Below are 20,674 nucleotides of genomic sequence, written 5' to 3'. Positions count from 1 at the left end.
TTCAGAGGGGCAGCAGGGGGCACCCAGGAGCCCACAGAAGGAAAAGGGTCCCGTTTGCTCCAGTCCTTCTTAGCAGTGCAGAGGCAGAGCCATCCCCTGGAGGAGGCCTGGGCAGAAGGTGCCCCCTCCCCAAAAGGGCTCCTTGGAAACTGCCCCCCCCAGCAGAAATTAGAGCGGTGCCAAAGGCAGCTGCCTTCCCAAGCCGGTGAGAGGAAAAAGAGACTTTCCAGCAAAAGTGAGGTTTTATTCTGTGTGTTATCAATTCACTTTTTTAAAACAGCAACCCCACAACATGTTAAATACTATGCAAGAAAATAAGTCTATGGCACACTGGAAAACAGATTACAAAAAGGAATGGAGCAGAAATTAGCAAGAAAAGATGATCATGCCCAGATTACAGACACAGCTTTTCACTTCCTATAATGCCCTCTTTTATAAACCTCGTTCTTTTTGGCAACAATGTTAGAATTTGGCAAATAAGAACAATGTTTAGCACTTTTTTTGGGGAAAAACTAAATAAATGCATTTGTCATCTTGGTGAATTAAAAAATAAACTGCTGGTCTTAAACCACTTGAAACCGTTTGGTGAACGAGAGGGGAGGCCTGGATGCCTCTGCAAGGCCTGGATTTCCAGAGGGTGGAGATAAGGGGGGCCCTGGGAGGAATGAAGGCAAAGTGGGGGAGGGTCCTGGGTCCTCATAGCTGGGGAGGGGGTGCCGCCCAGGGCCGGATTTAGGCATAAGCTAAACAAGCCACAACTCAGGGCCTCACAAAGTTCCAGATTTTTTTTTTTTTGGCTTCTGGAATTTTATGTGGCTTTTTAAGTGTACTGTAGATTTTAAAATCTTGTGTAGCAAATTGTTAGGTGTAGTTTTAAAATGACTTTATATGTAATTAATTTAAGTAATACTTTAAGCCCAAATTTTCTATGTTTTCAGGTTTACAGCGAAGGGAACATTTGAGAGCAGGTACTCTCCATTTTTGGGGGGCGGCCCAAGGTCTAGCGAGGCCCCGCAGGCTTTGCATAGCTTAGGGGTTCGCCGAGTCTAAACCCGGCACCGGGCCAGCCTGCCTCCCTGTGCAGTCTGACCGCGGGCACAGAGCTCCTGCCCCATGGAAGATGCCCTGCTCCAGCCCTGAGAACTTGCCTTTGGCCCCCTGGAGCACAGCCCCTCCTACAGCCTCTCTTTAGGGCGGGGGGCGTGAACCCCGCCTGGGCCAGCAGGCAGAAGCAGCGCAGGCGGAGGGGAAGGGGCCTGCCTTTGGGGGACAGGCCAGCCAGCCTGCCTGCCTTCCGGCACCCGCGGCTGCTCCGAGCTCGGTGCCAGGGCTCAGGCTGCCCCAGAGAGCCACGGGCGAGGGACCATCACCCACTATGCTAGATAAGGAGCGAAAATGGAATGGGGAGAGGGAGTCAAGGACTTTGAATTGCTTCCCAAGCATGGGCGTCCCCCCCCAGCCGAGGGTTAAGGGGTGCCCCCCCTTGGGGGGAAGCAGCCTCCCCCAAGTCTTGGCACAGAACAGCGGCCATCGCTCTGCTGTTCCATCACGGGGTGAAGCAGTCGGGTGGGGGGGTGGCCCAGAACTGGTGCCCATCCCCATGCCAACATCATGTGCTCCCTTGGACTGAAGGAGGGGGCTGCAAGGGGAACTCCGCCCACCATTCACCTCCTTGGAGTCCTTCCGCCCCAGATCCTCCCCACCCAGGAAACAGGGTCCTTGCATTGATGGGAAGAGCTTGCTCTGGGAGCACCCATGAATGGCCAAGGACCCTCCCCATGCAGGCTGGGGGGTGCCCTTCACCTCGGCCCAGACCAGGTGCTTGGAAAGGCGGGGTGGAAAGGGGGCCGCAGCAGAGGGCCCAAAAGGGCCTGGCCGGTCTCAATGCCTTGCCTTCTGGAAGCCGAGGGAGCCCCTGCCAGGCTGGGGGGTCCCGAGAGCTGCACCCAACAAGAGGGGCTTCCTCACGGACCACTTCCAGCAGGGGGAAAGGAGTGCAAATCCTGGTCCTGCAGCTTCTCTGGCTTTGCCCTGGTGGGGGCCTGGACTTGCCAATTCCACACGCCCCCCCCAGCCTCAAAAGTGAGGCCTCATTCTGTTCAGCTGCCAAGAACCACCGCAGATTCTCTGCTGCTTGTTGGGACCCAGACACGCCCCCCCCCCACATCTGTCCCTGCATCCAGCCTGCTGGCACCCCTGGGGCTCCCCCTAACCTCATCCTGTTTCTGCTCTTTGCCCGCTGGTCCGGGTCATGCTCCCCTCTTGGGGAGACCTGGGAGTGATGTAACCGCCAGGTGGACCACCTCATCTTCGCCCAGAAGGTTCCTTTGCACCAGCCGGGCAGGCACCGCTGGGGGCACAGGAAGGTGTCCCGGCCCCTCAGGGGGCCATCTCCTTTCTTATCTGCTTCTTGGGCAAAGTGGGTCTGGTGCTTGCTTGGGGCAAAGGGATGTAACCCTCTGTGACCGGCCCCATCCTGGGGGTTCAAGCGGGTGCTCCTCTCTCTCTCCCTGGTGGGAGGGGGAGTGATGGATGAATGAATCACGCACACACGTGTGCACACACACACCCTGCTCTGTAGGAAGCTTTGGCTGCGATATTCCTGGCAAGCCTGAACGGAAGGAGGGGGCACCGGGGGCTCTTTGCAAGAGGGGAGAGTGGGAAGAGACCCCAGGTGAGAGTCCATTGGGGTGTGGGGTGATCAAAAGCATCATCGGGAGAAGAGACGGCATCACGCTGCTTGGCGTGCCCCCCTCTCCTCAGCAGTCTGGGACGGGGAGGGCTGCTGGAAGGCCCCCCTCGCCTCCAGTGGGGGCCTTGGCCCACCCCAAACCTGCCGAGGTCTCAGGGTCTCCAAACGAGGGGGTGTCCTTAGTGCCAGACAGACTGGCTTCTTGCGGGGTTCCCTCCCAAGACGGCCCCTCAAGCACGGTCCGGCACCGTCCCTCCCACTGACCCCCTGGCCCAGAATTTGGTCATCTGCAGACCGGGCAAGACATCCCTGCTCCTCCCTCCTGGGGGCTTGTCCTGGAGTGGCAGGCCAGCTCAAGCAGAAGGTCCTGGGGAAGAATGCCAACCCCCCTCCCTGGACACTGGCACAGCTCTGGAAAGGGCTACCCCCCACCAGCTCCTCATCCCCCCCGGCCAGCGCTCCAGCTTGGTTCCAAAAGGGCCTTGGGCTGGTGGGCTGGTGGGCACCAGCTGAACTCTGCCCGTCGCCCTAAGGCCCATGCGTGCTGTAAAACTGGCCTGGCTGGAGGTCAAGGCAGGCTGGTACCCGGCCCGGAGGCCATGAGGGCCCGGCCCAGGGGGTGCTATAGGAGGGTGCATGGCTTCTTGTCCTTGAAGGGGTTCTCCGAAGCTGGGATGCCAACCAGCAGAGGGTCGTTCCTGGCCTGCTGCTCACAGTAATTCATCAGCTCCGAGGACGCTTTCGAGACCTGGGGAGGGAAGGGAGCCAAGTCAGCAGAGGCTGCCACAAAAGAGGCTGCTTTTCTGCCCCCCGAAGAAGAGAATTCTGGGGGTGTACAGATCTCACTGGAGCTCCCAATCCTGAAATGTCCATGGGTGGAAATGGCTCTCATCCCGTAGAGGCCCTCACCCATCCCATAGCTGCTGGGCGCGCACGGAGAGGGGGCTAAGGCCATCCAGTCCAGTCCAGCCTGCTCAGTGCAGCTGCCAGCCGAAGCCTCCAAGGAAGGGAGGCCCCCCAGCTCAGTGGCTCCCTCTCACTGCAGGGAGGTTTTCCCGACCTTCAGCTGGAACCCACGAGCCCAGGGCCTGCACCCTGAAGGAGAGAGGAGGGCCGACTTTCCTTGGGGGGACGCTGAGGGCTGGCCATCCTCTCTTGCAAAGCCACACCTGCCCACTAGTTTCAGCCCCCCGAGCGCCCTTGTTGCTCTTCCCTTCAAGAGCGCTGGACCCAGAACTGGAGCCCACAGGGAATAAGCCTCAGCCCTTACTTCTGGGGGCTCAGCTTTTCTAAATCAGGTTGCCACCACCCACGTTCAAATGACTCCAAGAACCCACTAAACCTGGTTTTGACCAAAGACTCTGGTCATTGTCTCAGCCAACCTTCACCCTGCTTCTCTAGTGTGTTACGATCCATGGCAGCTTCTTGTGCGCAAAGGCCTTCTTTCTCTGTCCCAAATCTCTCCCCGCCCAGATCCCTGAGTAGCAACCGAGGCAAAAAAGGATTTTCAGCAGGCATTATTTTACCTGCCTCTGCAACTGGGCTCAGCACCCCAAAGATGTTCCCCCTTTAATGGGTGGATACAATGTCCCTGTCTAAGCACGATGGGGGCCCAGAGACCCTCCCAATTACCTGAGCAGCTCCACCACTGTGTCCGGGAGAAAAACACACCTGGCCACACACCCACTTTCTCCATGGGCACCCGTGCCCCGTGCTTCCCCACCAGCCAACCCCACCTTTCCAGCTCCCCCGCCCCACCCAGGGCTGCCTCACCAGGCCCCACCTTTATCCTCTCAATCCCGGCCTCGATCCGCAGCTGCTCCACCAGCTTCCGGGCCTGCGCAATGTTGTTAGTGGCCGACATCGTGTGCCATCGAGTCTGGCTCCACCAGCACCTAGGACGCGGGGAGACAAAAGCACAGGAAGGGGACGCTTGGCTCCTCGCCCTGCTCCGCCCCTTCCTCGAGAAAAGGGGGCCGCTCCCTTGGGGTGGCTCCAAGGCTGCTCTGGGGTAGCAGAGTTGCCCCCGTCTCTCTGGAGACAGGTGTTCCTGCAGGGGCACTGCCAAAGGTCACAGCGGCAGCACTATGGGGCACCCTAAGGAGGTGGGTGTCAGCTGAGATGCAGCAGGACTCTCGGCGCAGGGGAGGGGGCGGGGGGAGACTCAAGGGTGTTTTATATTCCTTCCCCTAGAAGAGAATCTCTGCAGCTCAGGGTTGAACCACAGAGTCCTTGGCGCTCTCTGAGCTGGGTGGTTTGCTTGCGGGTGTTTCATTACCCAGCTAGGTGGCATCATCAGTGCTGGTGAGGGTGGGGTTTGTCCCCTGTTTATATACAGTAACTTGCCCTCCCATTGCAGAAAAGACCACCAGGCTGGAGAAGAAGCCAGCTGGCCAGCCTGGCAAGGGATGCCCAGTCCCAGGTTCCCTGAGGTGGAGAGGCACCTCCCTTGGGGGGCCTGGGGAGCGGGTTCTGCACGTGCTGGCCACAGCTCCAGCACGGACGCTCCCCCCATGCCCAGTCATAGGCAGCAGCTCAGAGGACCGCAGGTGGTGCCTGAACAGCCGGGAAAGGCTGCTCCCCCCCATCCCTCCAAGACCGCCCTCCTGCTCCTGAGGAGCCCCTTCCTTGCCCAAAAAGCACAGGCGAGCTCACTGCCGCCAAAAGCGGTGAGGGCCACAGACCCTCCCCAGGCGGGATGAGGCTCATTCCCGAGAAAGCGGCTACGGGCTCCTAGGAGCCTCCAGGGCAGAGGCACTCTCCCTCCAGCAACCAGTAAGCGGGACCGGGCACTGGGCACCAACCGATCCCCTGGCCTTGGCTGGTCCTTCCCATGCAGGGAGAGGCCGCCGGGCAGGCTTTTGCTCCCGTCTGCCCTCGGGGCCCTGCAGCTTTCCTCCTCCTCCTCCGCTCAAGACAAGCCCAGGAGGGGCTGCCGGGGAGGACCGATTCGGTCGGAACTGATCCCGGATTTAAAAAGAAAAAAGGAAGCAGCAACCCGTGGCCGAGGACCCAAGGCGGGGGGCGGATGCGGGTCTGGCTTTTCCCGGAGGCCCCTCCGCGGACGCCCGACGGTGCAGCCGCGGGGCCTCCCCGGCTCACACGCCCACACGCCCTGGTTCTGGGCCAGGGTCTGCGGCCGAAAGGGGGGATGCCAAACCACGGCAGGGAAGCCCCTGACTCAGGGCGCCGGAGAGGAAGGCAGGCCCTCCTGAGAAATCCCCCGGCGCCCCTCCCCACAAGGGAGCAGGGACCGAGGCGCTGCCCGGCGCCTGGGCAGCACCGCCCTGCTTTCTCAGCCCCGAGGGGCCGCCGCCCGCCTCCCTCCGGGCCGGGATCCGCCGCAGGCGCGCCCCCGCCCCCTTTCGGGGCTCCTTCGGCTGGCTGTGTCCTTGCGCCCCCCCGCCCCGGAATGCACCTCGACCAAATGCAGCTCGCGGTTCGAGGGTAGGTCGTCGCCCCCCGGCAGGGAGGCTGGGGAGCTTGTTAGCGGCTTCTGGGCCGCCACCTGCAGCCCTCCGGCCGGCCAATCGCCGGCTCGCCGTCCTCTCCTCCATAAAGTGGGTCCAGCTGCTGCCTCTCTCGCGGAGGGTGTCGGCGTGACCGGGACGGCCCCGGAGATGGCGGGTCCGGCAGGTAGGAGGCTGCCTTGGCGAGCGGGGCGCGCCCTCCCCTGGTCAGCCCCACGGGAGCCGGAGGCCCTCCCAGGGAGAGCCCCCCCCCGGCAGCAGGCTCTCTTTCTCGGCCCTCGCAGAGGCCTCGGGGGCAGCCCGGTACGCCAGGGGCCAGTACCCGCCCACGCTGACCATGGTCAGGGAAGCCGTCCAGGCGCTCAACGAGAGGAAGGGCTCCTCCGCCGTCGCCATCAAGCGCTACATCCGCCACAACTACCCCGGCGTGGACCCGATCCGGCTTAAGTACTACCTGCGGAAGGCCTTGCTCAAAGGGCTGGAGAAGGGCTACCTCGTCCGGCCCCTCAACTCCACTGCGCAGGGGGCCACGGGCAGATTCAAGGTGACCGGGGAGGGGCCCGCCTCTCCCCAACCCCCACCCCGCCCTTGGTTGTGGGCACCTGACCCCCTGGACCCGGGTTCACAAGCAGAAGGGCTTCACAGGAGGGCCTGGCGCCTGCAGCCTGCTGGTCCCCACAACACCCCAAAGCCCATTTCGGAGCACTGTGCAGCCGCAGCCTTGCAGCTGCACCGGTGAGCTGGCCCACTACCTTAAGCCTGCACGAAGAGCTCTGGGGGGGAGCAGCCGCCCGTGTGTTCTCCAGGGGACAACTTGGGTGCCTGACAGCCACGGCCCCTGGACCCAAGGCAAGGGGCTTCTCTGCCTCTCCTGCCCCAGCCCTGGCTCTGAGAGTTCCTCGTGGACGGCGTGTGGGGAGCCTCTCAACATAAATGTGCCTGGATCTCCCCCCCCCCCCCGCTCAGCTTCCCTGGGGCCTCGACGACTGACGGGCAGAGGGAAATGCCCAGCAGAGCCAGGCCCTTGCCTGGACCATCCGGTGTGCCATGTCTGAGGGCATCCAGTCCTGCGGGAGGTGCCAGCGTGCCCTGCCTTTGATCTGGCAGAACCTGGCCCGCGACTGGCAAAGCCTTAGAAGGAACAGGCAGGGGGAGAGAGGCACCTGAGCTGGGTGCTCGCTCCCCCCAATTGAAACGCTCCTGCTTGCATCCTGATTTTGCAGCTGGCGGCCGTAAAGCCCAAGCCAGGAAAGGCCAGAGGGGCACAGCCTCCCCGGGGGGAGAGTTCCTCCAAACCAGGGAAGGAGGCGGAAGGCAAGGCACCGGCTGCTGAGTACCCCAGAGGCAAAGGGAAGGGTAAGGGTCCTGCTTCTCCTTGAAGAACTGGCGCCAGCAGCCTGCTGGGAGTGGGCTTGAGGAAGTCTGGGAGGGGGCCGGTGCGGCCTTGCCCTGAGGGGAAGGGGCTGCCCGGGGAGCCTGCCTGGGGTCCTTCTCTGCGGAGGCTTCTGGAACGATCCGGCGTTGGAGCTGGCGAAGCGGGAGCCAGGAGAGCCTGCTGGGGCTGCCTGCCGCCTGAAACCAGGCAGGGTGGGGAGTGCTGAGGGAGACCCCTCCCCTGGCCAGGGTGCTCTGCCAAAACCACTGTGCATCCTGTCCTCAGGCAGCACTGATGCGTCTGGCGGAGGGGCAGCTCTCGGGATCTGGGGCTGCATCCTTGGCCTGGGAGGGCCCGGCTGCAGCCCCTGCCGCCATGGCCGCGCCCCAGAGGAGGAGCCGCTCATCTGGGTTCTCTCCTCCCCACCCCAATCCTGCTGCTGCTGCTGTCTCTCTTTCAGCAGATGCTGAGGGCAAGGAGAAGGCCTCAAGGAAGAAATCCAAGGCCGAGCCGGACCAAGTAAGTCCTCCCTTTGCCGCGTGGGCAGCCCTGGAGCCAGGCACCAGGACAGCTTCAGGCTGTGAGCGTGGAAGGGAACGCTGCCCAATGCCCATCATTGCCCAGCCCTTGAGATGGAAGTCTGCCTCTGGGCATTGGAGAGTGACCCCCCAGGGATGAGTAGAGGGCTGCAGCCCCCTCCCAGCTGTCCCTCGCTGTCCCTTCTTCCTTGGCCTGTGGCCAATTCTGGGGCTCTGCATGTGTCACCAAAGCCTGCATGGCACGGCTGAGGGCCTTTGCTATGGCCAAGCGAGATGCTGCCCTATCTCGTAATGGTGCCCGCAGAAGCCGAGAGGGCTGCGTGCCATCGCATTTCCTTGGGCTGCCACTCCAGACGATTCCACCGCCCGGCCCCCCACTGTGCAAGGCCCAGCGCATCTGTCTTCCTGCAGGCCCCGACTGCAGACCCCATGAAGCGGAAGCCAAAGGAAGAGGTTGCAGAAGGGAAGGCTCCCAAGAAGCCGAGGCCCCCCAAGGCCCCCCAGTTCAAAGTGACAAAGCCCCCCTCCAAAGCGCCCCCCAAGGGAGAAGCCAAGATGGCCACCAAGGGCAAAGCCCGCCCCAAGTCAGGAGCAGAAGGCGAGGCTGAGCCCCCTGGGGCTGAGCGAGTCAAGGTGGCAAAGGAGGTCCAAGCTGAGAGCTGGGCGGGGGCTCCCAAGCCCAGAGCCAAGGCCGGAAAGAAGGCGGCAAAGGGCAAGGAGAAGAAGGAAGCTGTGGTGGCGCTGGGCCCAGGGAACGCGTGAGGCTCAGCCATGGCCGTGAGGGAGTCGACCTGCAGCGTGACGGTGGTGGGGAATCCCAACAGCTGCCATGGGGCAGGACAGCCCCTTCTGCAGAAGGAGGCCGATGGTCCGGGGGGAAGGCTGCACGGTTTTAACAGCATTTTAAACAACTTGAGGTGTTTTTCAATAAAGGTAACATTTGGCAAGGTACCAAATGAATGGGGTGTCCCTGATTCCATGCTGTGATTTTGAAAAGTGGCAGACCCCAAATAGGCCAGAGGGGCTGAAGGCCTCTGCGTGCCCGGCTCCCGCCAGGAGAGAGGAGGGAGCCACCAAGCCCCGTGTCGAACTTCTCGCCTGTTCAGTCGCACCAGTCAGCCATTTCAAGCCATTTGTTTTAGGAGCCCGCCTGCATCTTTGAACGCTCATCACGTTTGTCCAATACCTGCATTCTCGATTAATACTTCTTGCTTTGCAAGCTACATTATCTTAAATTACGCTTTACGGTAACTTTTTCACTAAGCTAACTTTTGTACATAACTTCAGTTCCGAGGCCTGCACTTCAGACTCTTGAGGCGTGGGGATTCTGAGCCACAACCATTCGAGTTCACATCTTGCTGCAGAAAGTGTTCAGTTTGCAAGCTAAAACCACCCAGTTTCCCTAACCTTTCTACCAAGGGCTTGCTTTCCAGACCCCCATCATTGTGGGAGTTCTTGTGCGCCCAGAACCGAATGCGACACCTCAAGTGGAATCTGCCACAACACGTAAAGGAATTATTGCCTCCCGTGATCAGAACAAAAGGTTCTGTTGCTGCATCCAGAGTTGCACGGCTGCAACTCCTGAGGACTCCTAGACCCTTCTGTCACGCACTGCCCCCAAGCACATCTCCCCACCCTCACGTCTGTCCCAAGTAGGCATCGGAACTAAGCGAGCCATGCAGCGCAAACGTGGGTGGAGCAAGGCCCTGCAGCAATCACAGGGTCAGTGTATGATCAGAGAAAACCTACAGAAAACAGCAGGGCCAGCCGGCAGCAGGTCCCTCCAGCTTCTTCCTGACCTCAACTGAGGGAAGCCCCAAGACTGTGGTGTGCTTTTCTCCAATGCCTCCGAGTGAGTCCGAGCAAGCCCACGGCCCTCGGAAAGCAGCGTGATGACCGGCCACTCTACAGACACAGGATCGGAGCCCAAACGAGCGTTGATGGGGGGGGGGGCTCCTCTATTTGTGCCGATGGATAATCTTACACAACAGGTCTTCTAAAGAGTCACCCTAAATTGGAGCAGCACGTGGCATGCAGTGATTTTCCTGAGTGATGAACTAAAGGGCTTCACAGACTCGGGAGGGTTGGAGGATCCTGGGCTGCACCATCGTGAGAAGACCCTCTGTGGCCAAGGAGCCAACCAAGCAGCAGTGCGGCCCGGATTTCGGAGACTTGCCCTGACACCCCGGGCCAGGGCAGGAGGCACCGCGCTTGCAGCTGCTCTGATGCAATGCAGTGCAACACAACGGGCCCTGTTTACAGAAAGGGCTTAGCAGGGATGCCCAATGGTGGGAAGCGGCAGTTGACAGGGCTGGACAGCCAACAATGCAGGCAGGCCATAAAGTGGGCACCCGGGAGGAGGGGGGCAGAAGAGTCCCAGGAGGCAGCTGAGCTGAGCTGAGCTGAGCACGGGATGCCAGGCGCCCTGGCCTGGAGGGCAGCACGCTCCCTCCCCAGGGCAACAGCCTGATCCTGGGCTGTGCGGAAGGATGCCCCATTTGCCAATGGCACACTAGCAACTGGGCGGTGTGGCCTGAGAGACAGCGTGGGCGAGGGCAGGTCCTGCCACAGAGCGGAGACGCTGGAGGCTGAGCCCCTGCTGAAATGCTGCCAGGTGGAGACACGAGACCAGGTGGGCGAGCAAAGCCCTCCCTCCCACCCCGGGAGGAGGTGCTCCGGGGGGGGCTGGAACATTCCCCCGCCAAGTGCCAACGGCTGGGCAAGGAGAGGCGCAGGGGCCAGTTTGCTCTCGGACTCGTGGAGGGATTGGGCCTCGTGGGTCTCCTCCTGAGCCACCCTGCACAGAGATCCAGGTGGGGCTGTCCTTGAAGCAGTCAAGCTGCGCAGAGGGCTCCCCCTCCTCCCCCCGCTGGGAGCAGGCAGGAGGCGCCTGGAACGTGCTGGGAGAGGCCGGGAGTCTCTTTCGACTTCTTGTTGCAAGGAAGGCAGCAGGATTCCCAGGATCCCTGAAAGGAAGGGTTGGAAGGAAGCCCTCGAGTTACGCGAGTGCTGCGATCGTGTCTCCTCTGCGGACTAAACGTACCCAGCGCCTCAGAAGTTTTTCCTCCCAGGCCCCCGCCTGCCTCGCTGGCTCTCCTCTGCACACCCTCCAGTTTGCCAGGGTCCTTCCTACGACGCAGTGCCCAGAACAGGGGGCAGCCCTCTAGGGACTAAGGGATCAATGAAGAACAGAGAGGAACAATTAGACGTCTGCAGATGCAGCCCAGGATTGCATCTGCATGCTCTGCAGTAGCATCACGCCACTGGCTCATATTCAGCTTGTGATTCCCCAAGACACCCAGATCCTTTTTGCACGTCCTGCTGCCCCGTATGGCTCCCTCTGTGTAAATTCATCTTGCTGGTTTCTGCCCCTTGTTCTAGCTTGTCAAGCTCCTCCTGAATCTTAATGCTGTCCTCAAAGGTGTTTACTACTCTTCACTATCTTTGCACTGCCTGCAGATAATCTTTCGGCCTGACGTGGCAAGGCCCGTTAAAGATGCCATAAATGAAAGAGTTCCTTGCGAAAGGCCGAGAGGCTCCTCGGATCCCTTGCGAGGACTAGAGAAAGGCAGGCTCAGGAGCAGGAAAGCGGGACGCAGCGCCGCTTGGGCACAGCTCCTCTGGAGCTCCTGACTCCCCTCCAAGCCCTTCTGGGAAATGCCGCAACGGCCGCTGGCGGTGTTTTCTCACAACCCAGCCGACTCCCCTCTTCTCAGCCTGAGACGCCAGTGAGCGTCTCAAGCAACTGCATGCACCAGGCTCGCTTCCAATCTGGCCTCTGGGCATGTGCGCGCCTGACTATGTCTATGTGCAGACAGGGAGAGAAACAGCACAGGCAGATGCTCCCACCGTGGAGCCTTTCCCAGAACCACAGCAATGGCAACCTTTTTACACAGGCAAAGTTTGTGCCAAAAAGGGGAAAGGCCTGGCTGCCCTCTGGCCAGCTCCAAAGCGCGCATCCTTTGGCCCACAGACTCTGGCTTCCCAGGCCACCGTGCACGCCCTCCTGCTGCTCGGTGGCAGACCCAGGATCCCTCTGAGTCGTTGCTGCAGAGTTGCGCAGCATAACGTTGCAAAAGCCCCCGAGGGGCCAAGTCCGAGGGCCAGCCATTCTGCTGAGCCAAGGCGCCCAAATGCCTGTGTCCCGGCTCCCGTCTTGATCCCCTCCACGTGGCCAAGCAACCTGCCTGTGGCTGGTGTGGGTCTTCCGGGCTGTGTGTCCGTGTTCTTGAAGTTTTGTTTCCTAACGTTTTGCCAGCACCTATGACTGGCATCTTCAGAGTGCGGGAGCGCAGACAGGAGCAGTTCTCTCTGTGCCCAGGGTGATGTGGCCCTTTTGGGGGTATTTATAGAGATCTGAGGGAGGGGTGGGGGGGTTGGGTTACTGAGTGGCTGCTTGTTTTGGTGTCAGAATCTGTGTGTATCTTCCTGGGGATTAGGCAGGGTTTTTTCTTCTATTGAATTGTTAGCAAGTTCATTGTGTGAACTGTTCACATGTCCTGGTGGTTGAGCTGAGTTCCTTGACCTTTTGCAGGCTGTATTTTTCAGGATTGGTAGTCAGGTTTTGTTGATTTTTAGACTCTTTTTTTTTTTTTGTTGAAACTGTGCTGGTGTTTGGCTTCCCGGTATAGCCTGGTATAGTGGCTGTTGGTGTTGCCCTGCCTGTCCTGGCCCCTGCCCCGCTGGGATGCGCCTCCAGTCAGGGACTCTGCCTGTGGCCTCACAGAGCAGATTCAAACTGTCCTGGGGGGGGGGGGGCGTGCAAAAGGGTAGGAGCTTCCAAGGAGCTCTGCTGGGGAGGGCCTCCCCAGAGGGAGCTTCACTCTCCCAGCAGCTGGAGTTCTGCTGGGACCAGCTGGAAATGGGATGCTGGATGAAGGCCGGCTGCCGGCAGGGAGGGGAGATGGGAAAGCAGCAGCAGCAGCAGCAGCAGCAGCAGCAGCTGCTGCCCTGCTTTTGGGCAGAAAATGGAAATGGTCAGAAGTACAAAAGGTGAATCCTGGAAGGCCTGGCACTGGCTGCGCATTGTGGGGGCCTTCATTTTGCAATGGGTTTCCATCTGATCCCTCCAGTTAGGGTGGAAGCCTTGGCATGTGAAACTCAAGAAATAAAAAAAAGTTTGTCCAAGTGGAAATCGTAAAGGTTGTCTGGCCAGGACCCGCTCCGCTGGGGCAAAGGCTGGGCCGCTGCAGGGGGAACAGACCCAGGACTGCCCAGCAACCCTCCCCTTCGGCTAGCAGCAGAGGCTGGTCTCTGCAGAGGCACCAGCTCAGCTGCCCTGCCCTGAGATCACGGAGGGATCCTGCCTGACGGGCACTGTGTGGTTTCGCAGCCAAACACAACTCCAGAGCAACGCTTCCCGTCGCCCTGCAGCGGCCCCTGGCTCTGAGATCTCAAAGGCAGCTTGCTTAACAGAGAGCCTGTGGATCGTTTCCAGGGGAAGCAGGGAGGCCCCCTTGGCTACACTCATCAGAGCACCCCTTGCAGCAATGCTAGGCCACTTAAGGGACCCGGGGGGGGGGTGTCTTCCAGGCCTGCTCCCCACCGGTTAGTTGAACCTGAGGCCAGATCCAGCACCTGCAAACTGTGGCTCAAATGCAGCGGGGCTGGATCCCTGCAATGCCACCGAAGTGCCTTGGAAAAGCGCCAGCTCCTAGGGCTTGTTTAAAGGTCGCCTTTTGTGTGTTTCTGACTCGGTCGGTGGAAAGCTCCAACAGACTCCCGGGGACTCTGCCAGCTGCCCAGGATCCGCAGGGAAGGGCGGGCGGAGGAAAGAGCCTGCAGCTGAACCATGCAACTCATTCTCCCAGGGAGCCTGGTGGTGAGTGCCCTCTCTGATGCCTCCGCTTGCTGAAGATGTCCCTGCCCACCTCAGGGGCTGAGCAGCACAGCAGCCAGGATCCCACAGGGGCTAGGCTCCTGATGCCACAGAAGCCGCTATTGGGGCAAAGCCCCAGAATCCAGGCCACTGGCTGTGTGTCTCCTCCCTTCCTGAGCCAGGGCCAGGGCCAGGGCCAGGGCCAGGGCCAGGGCCAGGGCCACGCAACTTTTCCTCAGGAGGCTGCAGTGCCAAAGATGACAGCTGTGCCTCTGAACCCAGCAAGTGTTTTGCTCACAGGAGCCCTGAAACTCCAAGGGCCATGGCGGGGTGGACTTTCCAGGCTGCCAGTTGCCATCTTGGGAGACCCAAAGGCCCCCAAGCACCCTGGCCTTAGAATTTGCCCCAGCAGGCCAAGAGAGCGGTGCCAATCCAGCAAGCCGGAGAGAACAAGATGTGCTGAGCAAGGAGATGGCTTGCAGGAGGGCAAGGCTCAGCGGGAACAGAAGGTGCTTGGCATCTGTGCCAAGCAGGGACTTTGGCCAGCAGCAGCCAGGTTTCAGGAAGAAAGAGGCCACAAAGGAAGCGCCACCACAGGAGGCAGAGCAGGCTGGAAGTAAGTTGGCCTGTCCCTCCCCTCATGCAGGGCTGCAGTGGGAAGCACCGACTGCACCACCTACAGGGCCTGACTCTGCGCAAGGCCTGTGTTCCCGGAGCCAGCAGTCCTGCCCCACTGCTCTGAGCACAGAGGCTCTCCTGTCCGCTGCAGCCAGGCTTCTCTCGCAGCTGTGCCCCCTGCCCTCTGCCAGGCCAGCTGCACGTGGGGCCTGACTCTTCCTTGTCCCACCGACAGCCCTGGTTGCATCAGCCCAGGAGAAGAGGGACGGAACCGTGGAACCCACTTCCAGGCACTGGCGCAAACCCAGATTCCCAGGGAATGATTGGCATGTTTGGCAAAGAAGGACTAGGTGGGGCTCAGGCCAGGCAGCAGTGACCCACAAGAAAGGCAGATCCCCAGGAGAGCCAGAGGAGGAGGAAGCCAAGGCCTCTTGTGGAGGAAGCCCAGAAGGCCCTTGGGCTGCACAGCTTGGCCCCGCAGGCAGCAACTGCCCTCTAGAGTCTTCTCGCTCCCACCCAAAGGTTCATTCCGCAACTCGGTTTGTGCCTGCTGGATTTTACAGACTTATTATGATTTTTAGAAACGTTCCTTTGCTTTTAACTGCCGTTCCAGTGTTTTTCTCATATTCAAAAAGAGCAGTTTTGGTGCCGGATATATCTGAGCAAAGTCGCTGCCCCACACTTTAGAGCAGCAGAAATGAGGTGGAAAAGCTGCAGCCGCTGCACCTCTAGCCAGGGGCTGTCACGCTAACTTCCCGTGGTTTAATTCCGAGGGAGTGCGGGAGACCCAAAGGACCCCTCTGCCGCCTCCTTGCCACGGGGACAGGCTGCCCCCAGGACCAAGCCCTCCCTCCAGAGCCGTGCCCCCATCGGTTTCAGCTGCCTCCAAGGAGAAGACAGAGAGAAGGGGAATGGAAACTTTGGGGGCCTTGCTCAGAAGGCAGCCATGCCCACTCTTAGGGGCAAAAAGGGTGGAATGTGGTCAACAGCGCGGCTCTTGCTGCAGGCCTTACACCAGCCCTACAAGGTAGGGCAGCACAATGCTGCTGAGGCCAAGGCCCCAGGAACAGTGGGCCTCAAATGGAGCAACCTGTGCCCTGCGCGAGGCGTGCACAGAGGGGTCCCCTGCCATCTGGGGAGAATCGGGTACCTTCCCTACACGGCTGGTGTGCCCCTGCCCCACGGCCACCGCCTGGTGCAACCTTGGTTTGGTTTTCCTTGGGGCAAGAGCTCCTCGCCAAAACGGATGAGTCACAGGGACCGAAGGGGTTGGGCCTGCCCCGTGGGGGAGGCTCACACAGCCAAGGCTGGCAGAGATACCCCAACACCAAGGGGTGTCAGCCCAAGCGCCAGGTGGGACCCCAGCCCAGAAAAGCCACTCTCACGTCCCCCAGCTCCCCGGGGGTGCAGCTATTTTCAGAAAAGCTGCGGTTTGGCTCCCTGGAGCGGAGAGAACGGGAGGGAGCAGCTCCAGACGGGCTTTGCGGCCTTTGGAGGGAGCCGGACTGGCATTCCTGCCATCCTTGCTTCATCCACAGCCCGCAAGCAGGAAAGCAGCACAGCTGCAGAGCGGCGGAACTGTCCGAGCTGGTGTGCCTGGCCACGGGGGCGGGGTCTGCTTCTCCTCTTGGCTCTCCATGGATCAGCCTCAGCAGCCAAGGGTCAGGCAACTCAGCCCGGGCTGCTTCCTGGCCCTGCAGAAGTCCCCAATAACTCTCCCTGCCAGTTCGGTTGATGGGCGGGTGAAACAGCTGTGGCAGGGGCAGCTGCTACTCGATGGCTGCCTTCCTGCCCATGCCACTCCGCCCCCCAGATTCAAGTCCCTTCAGCTCTTAGGGCCCTGCAGGGAGGGAGGGCACAGCCATCACCCTCCCCCCCAGCATATGAATAGGGGAAAGTCCTGGAGATCCCCAAGATGCGGCTCTGGACCAGATGCCAAGCGGGAGCCGCGGGAAGCCAGCCCCTCACAGCTGGGGGGAAGACCGGGCCGCACGAAGCCGGGCCAGGAAACAAGGGCAGCGCCTGGAATTTCACAGCGAACGCCCCCGAGACTTCCACTCGGGCGAGGCTGCAGGACGCTCTGCGCGGCCGGCGGCTTCCGGGAGAGCACCGGCCGCTCCCTTGGCGCTCCCCGCCTGAGGGGAAGAGCAGCCCCCGCCCGGCCAGAGGGACGACGGATTCGGCAGCACCGCCTTTAGCAAGCACCCCCGGCCTCCGCCGGACAGGAACAGCCAAGGCGCCTGGGGCCCGTCCTCCTGGCTCCGGCCAGCTGGCTGGGCGCGCTGCGGAGAAGCCCGGAGGCAGGGCCTTCCCCGGCCTCAGCCCTTCAGCGGGAGGCCCCGTCTCTTCCCGCATCGGGCGTCTGTTGTTTCCCCGAACGGGGAAATGAGTTAACTCAGGAGCGCCATGAACCGTTCCGTGCGAACGCGGCAGTAGGTTTGCAAAGCAATCGCTACCCTTTCGGTCCTTCCTAATCAATACAAAGCAAGAGCTGGTCTGCAGAACCGGCCCAGACCCACCGTTTGCACACCCCTAACCATTCTTCCTTCTGGCCTGCAGCTTGGGGGCCCCACCGGTTCTCTCCCAGGCTCGGCTGGCTCTGGTGGAGCTGTGGCGTGAGCCCTTGCGGGAGAGACTTCCCGGAGGCGAGCTCTGTGCTCGGTTAGGGTGGGTTTGCGCTCGGTAACGCTTTCGGGGCTGCCCCCCAGGGCACAGCAGATTCTACACTGGCTTTCCCCACCAAGCGGCAACACGTTTTGCTGCCAAGGAGCAATCAAGTCAAAACTTGAGGATGAAGCTCAGCTGCTGGTGCCAGCTAATTTAATACCTAAATTAATCTATTTTTTAACAGCTGTTGGAAGATACATCTCTGATTGTTGCTGATTAAAAAACATAAAAGGAAGAGACCAAGATACAGACAGTCCGGCATTTTCTCACGGACGGTGTGCTGCTTTCAAGGCTAATTACAGCCTTGGTGCAAAATGTGCTGAATGCACAGGGCCGATGAGCCAGCAGAGGCACAAACGGAAGGTGCCGCCTCCAGCTGCTCTTCCCAGGAGCGGCCCCCACTTTCGGTGCTCCCCCAACCCCAGGAAAGGCTTCTCCAGCAGCAGCCCAAGGGCCAATGAGCTCACGTGCTCGGCTGCCGGCGGGAAGCGATGCTGTGGTGGGCGGGCTTCATCAGGGAGGGGGTTCTCCTCAAAAAGATCCGGCAGTTGAAGCCAGGGGCCCCCTCCTGCTGGAGAGAATAGGACGCAGCCGAGAGCACGTGCAAAGGGGGTCTGGCTGCCAGAGAAGGGGGGGCTTCCCTGGGATGTCAACTTTCCACAGGAGAGGGCCCCTGCAAGCACCCCCCATCCCACCCCTCTTCGTGGACAGTGGCCACCTCTGAACCCTCCAGGCAGGACCGGACCGGCTGTCTGCCTGGCTCCAGCACCATGGGCAGGAGGGGTCCCCCACCTCGGCTACTCAGCTCAGGAGGGGTTTCCCCAAGAGAGGAGCACACACTGCCTTGTTCGGCTCTGCCACCCTCGGATGCTTGGGAAGGCTGCAGGCTGGCTCTGGAATTGGGCCTCTGAGGCACCAGCAGCATTAGGTCACATCCCCCACTTAGGTCAGTGGGTTGGGGGATTCCTGCAGCAGCCCCCAGGCTTCCAGGCAACAAAGCCAAGAGCCCTCCTGCTCCCACCCAGAACCCGCTTTCAGGGGTTTTAAAAAGAGGTATGCAAGGAACAAGCAACCAAGCTCCGGGTAGAGGGGGGCTTTTAGCCAGGACTCCAGGCAAACCAAGCTCGCTCTCTCCCCCACCCACCCCCAGGGTCTCCGGCTACCTGCCACCCCTCTTGACCCGCCGCCCATCAGAGCGCTGCCAGCGGTCACAGAGGCTCTCTAGCAGCATCTGGGTCCCAGCCGGAGCCCCGACTTCCAATTCCAACCAGCTGCTGCAACTGCTGGAATGCCTTTCCTCGAGCCCGTCAGGCCCACCAAAGCCGTGGGCTGCAGCTGACCTGCACGGCAAGGACTGACCGCTGCCTCCCCAGGGATGTGGGCAGCCGGCGCAGAGAAGGAACACAGCAGAGGGCGCGAGGGCTGCTTCCCACCTCCCTTCCGCCTCTGCCTCTTGGAGGGGCCTTGTCTGGCCCATTGGGACCTGGCCGCAGGGAGGACTGGGTGGGAGCCCCGCAGGTGTGCCAGCCTCCTGAATGTCCTCGGGGCTGAGGGTGCCCTGCAGGGGGGGCAGCAGAGGAGGGCTGCTTTCTGCACGGCCGGCTGATGTTCGGGCTTCTCGCTTTGGCACCATAACGTGCAAACAGCCTGGGGATGTTGCCTGATCCTGGTTTCATCGATTCAGCTCTTGCCTGAGAGGCACGGGGTGTTGTGTCCGCCTGGCTGGGTGGCAGCACAGAGCTGACTCTGCTGCTCTCCAAGCAGGGCTGGGTCAGGCCAGGTTAGCGTGTGGACAGAAGCAGCATCCCAGAGGTGCTGACTGTGTCCAGAGAGCTGCATGGCCTCTGTGCCTGGAAGTGACCGGCAGCCGAGCTCAACTCGAGGAGCCCACTAATTCCTTCCCCGCTCACCTGCTGTATGGCCTGTCCGGGACTTGTCATCTTCAAGAGGCTTCCTCTGGGTCTCTGCCAGGCAAAATGCGGGTGATGCCTGTAAAGTGGGGGGGGGGGTGCCTGCTTGGGCAATCCGTCTCTGGGGAGGCCCACCTGCCAATTCTGTTAATCCTCCTCTTTTCCCAGGCATTTCTATAATTTTATGCACCCACTTTACGGTGGAGAGTAGGGTTCTCCATTTTTTCCATGCCATTCGTTTATTGACCTTTTCATTCAGAGATCAGCAGCATGTTGTGCAATCGAGAGGGGGAACGCCAGCCTGGCATGCCTCTCTGGATGAGAAAGTCCTTGCATTTCTCACCGCCCTCCCCGAGCAGCAGAACGACCATGGCTGGTCTCCTCTCAGGCCCTCCCTGTGGAGAGGAAGACCAGGGGGAGGCTGCGTCATGGAAAAGGGAAAGAGCTGCCTGCTTTGTCATAGAACTAGGGCATACGTCATGCCACTCGGGCACAAGCTCCTCCCCTTCTTTGGGGGCCTTCTCCCCAGATGCACATGCAGTTGTGTGCCAGCAGGCTCACGAGGACTGAAAGGGGCGCCCCTCCAGGGAGGCCCAGCCAGACCCCACTAGGGCCCTAATCCCCTCGCCCTGCTATTCCACTTCCCCCCAAACCATCGCAGGCCAAGAAGAAGGCCAGAGAGGTGGGCAGGGACTAGGAAAGGGGCCGGCCGGGTCGTCTCTGGCTGACCAGTCCAGTGGCAAAGAGACCCCTGTGCATGTTCAGCTTCATTGGGCAAAGCCTCTGGATCCAGCACAGGCAGGGACTGGAGATGGAGTCCAGCAAATTGCAGGGCACTCCCCCCCCACCCAGAAATCTCAATTTCTTAGGCCACCGTTCACCTCCCTTGGCCAGAGCAAGGTGGCTTCCTGTGGATGCATGGCAGCTGGCTCAGAAAACGGGGCAAAGACCTGCATCTCCCTGCTCTGCTCTTGAACGGAAGGCCAGAGGGGAAGAGGCACACGCACCTCAGCCAGCCCCACAAGCAAACCCAGCCAGCAGGCCCTCTGGGGAACAGCACTCAGGGCTGCTGCCCCCCCATCTGCCCATGGTCCATTTCCTCCTGCGGAGGGAGGTGCCAGCAGCACCCTTGCTCCAGACACAGTCAGGGTGGGAGGGGAAGGCAAGGCAAGGCGGGCGTGTTGCAAGGGCAGAGACAGCCTGGCGGACAGGCAGGCCTTCTGCGTGCCTGGCTGTAGCTGTGCCAGCAGCTGCCTTCCCAAGAAGAGCCTGGCTCTGAAGATCTCCTGGCGCAGCTCCCGGGCGGGCAACCTTCCTTCCCAGGAGGAGCGAAGGTGGCACCTTTCGCAGCTTCAGCCTGCAGAAGGGGCTGTGAGGTTTCTGGGGACCGTCCAGCCACTCCAGGAATCCCAGGCCCTGGGTCTCGAGCCGGGGGCCTGTCCGGCAGCCTACACGGGGCCCGTCCGCTGGGAGATGGCCTGTCAGGATCAAGGCAGCTGAACCCAGGAGGCAGCGCCCTCCCAAGCCAAGGTCTGCCCGAAGGGCAGCTGAAGAGAAGCTGTGGGCATTCGGCCTCGGAGGCCTT

The 20,674-nt window shown here is 60.9% G+C and overlaps 2 protein-coding genes across 3 annotated transcripts in view; one reads left to right on the top strand and one right to left on the bottom strand.

Moving 5' to 3' along the window:
* Positions 1–202: 202 nt before the first annotated feature.
* The window catches only part of GNG7 (G protein subunit gamma 7), a 53,684-nt gene continuing 33,212 nt past the window's right edge, over positions 203–20,674 (bottom strand). Inside the window, exons 3-5 of one of the 2 annotated variants that reach the window (XM_088147330.1) lie at positions 11,120–11,246; positions 4,476–4,587; positions 203–3,440 (exon numbers count right to left, since the gene is read on the bottom strand). In XM_088147330.1, the coding sequence (XP_088003456.1) occupies positions 3,315–3,440; positions 4,476–4,556 (207 nt within the window). In that variant the 5' untranslated portion in view covers positions 4,557–4,587; positions 11,120–11,246 and the 3' untranslated portion in view covers positions 203–3,314. The remainder of the gene's footprint in view (positions 3,441–4,475; positions 4,588–11,119; positions 11,247–20,674) is intronic. The other variant, XM_088147329.1, reaches the window with a different exon arrangement.
* H1-8 (H1.8 linker histone) lies at positions 4,780–8,838 on the top strand. Its single transcript, XM_088147282.1, has 5 exons — positions 4,780–4,797; positions 6,329–6,706; positions 7,386–7,518; positions 8,001–8,056; positions 8,488–8,838. The coding sequence occupies exons 1-5, from the start codon at positions 4,780–4,782 to the stop codon at positions 8,836–8,838; spliced, it is 936 nt and encodes a 311-aa protein (XP_088003408.1).

Source organism: Python bivittatus, unplaced genomic scaffold (assembly GCF_059951505.1).
Source record: "Python bivittatus isolate LINGU-HERP-01145 unplaced genomic scaffold, Pbiv_v1 ctg000500_np1212, whole genome shotgun sequence".
Classification (NCBI taxonomy): domain Eukaryota; kingdom Metazoa; phylum Chordata; class Lepidosauria; order Squamata; family Pythonidae; genus Python; species Python bivittatus.
Note: the sequence above shows the minus strand (reverse complement) of the source record. Positions and strands in the feature narration are given on the sequence as shown.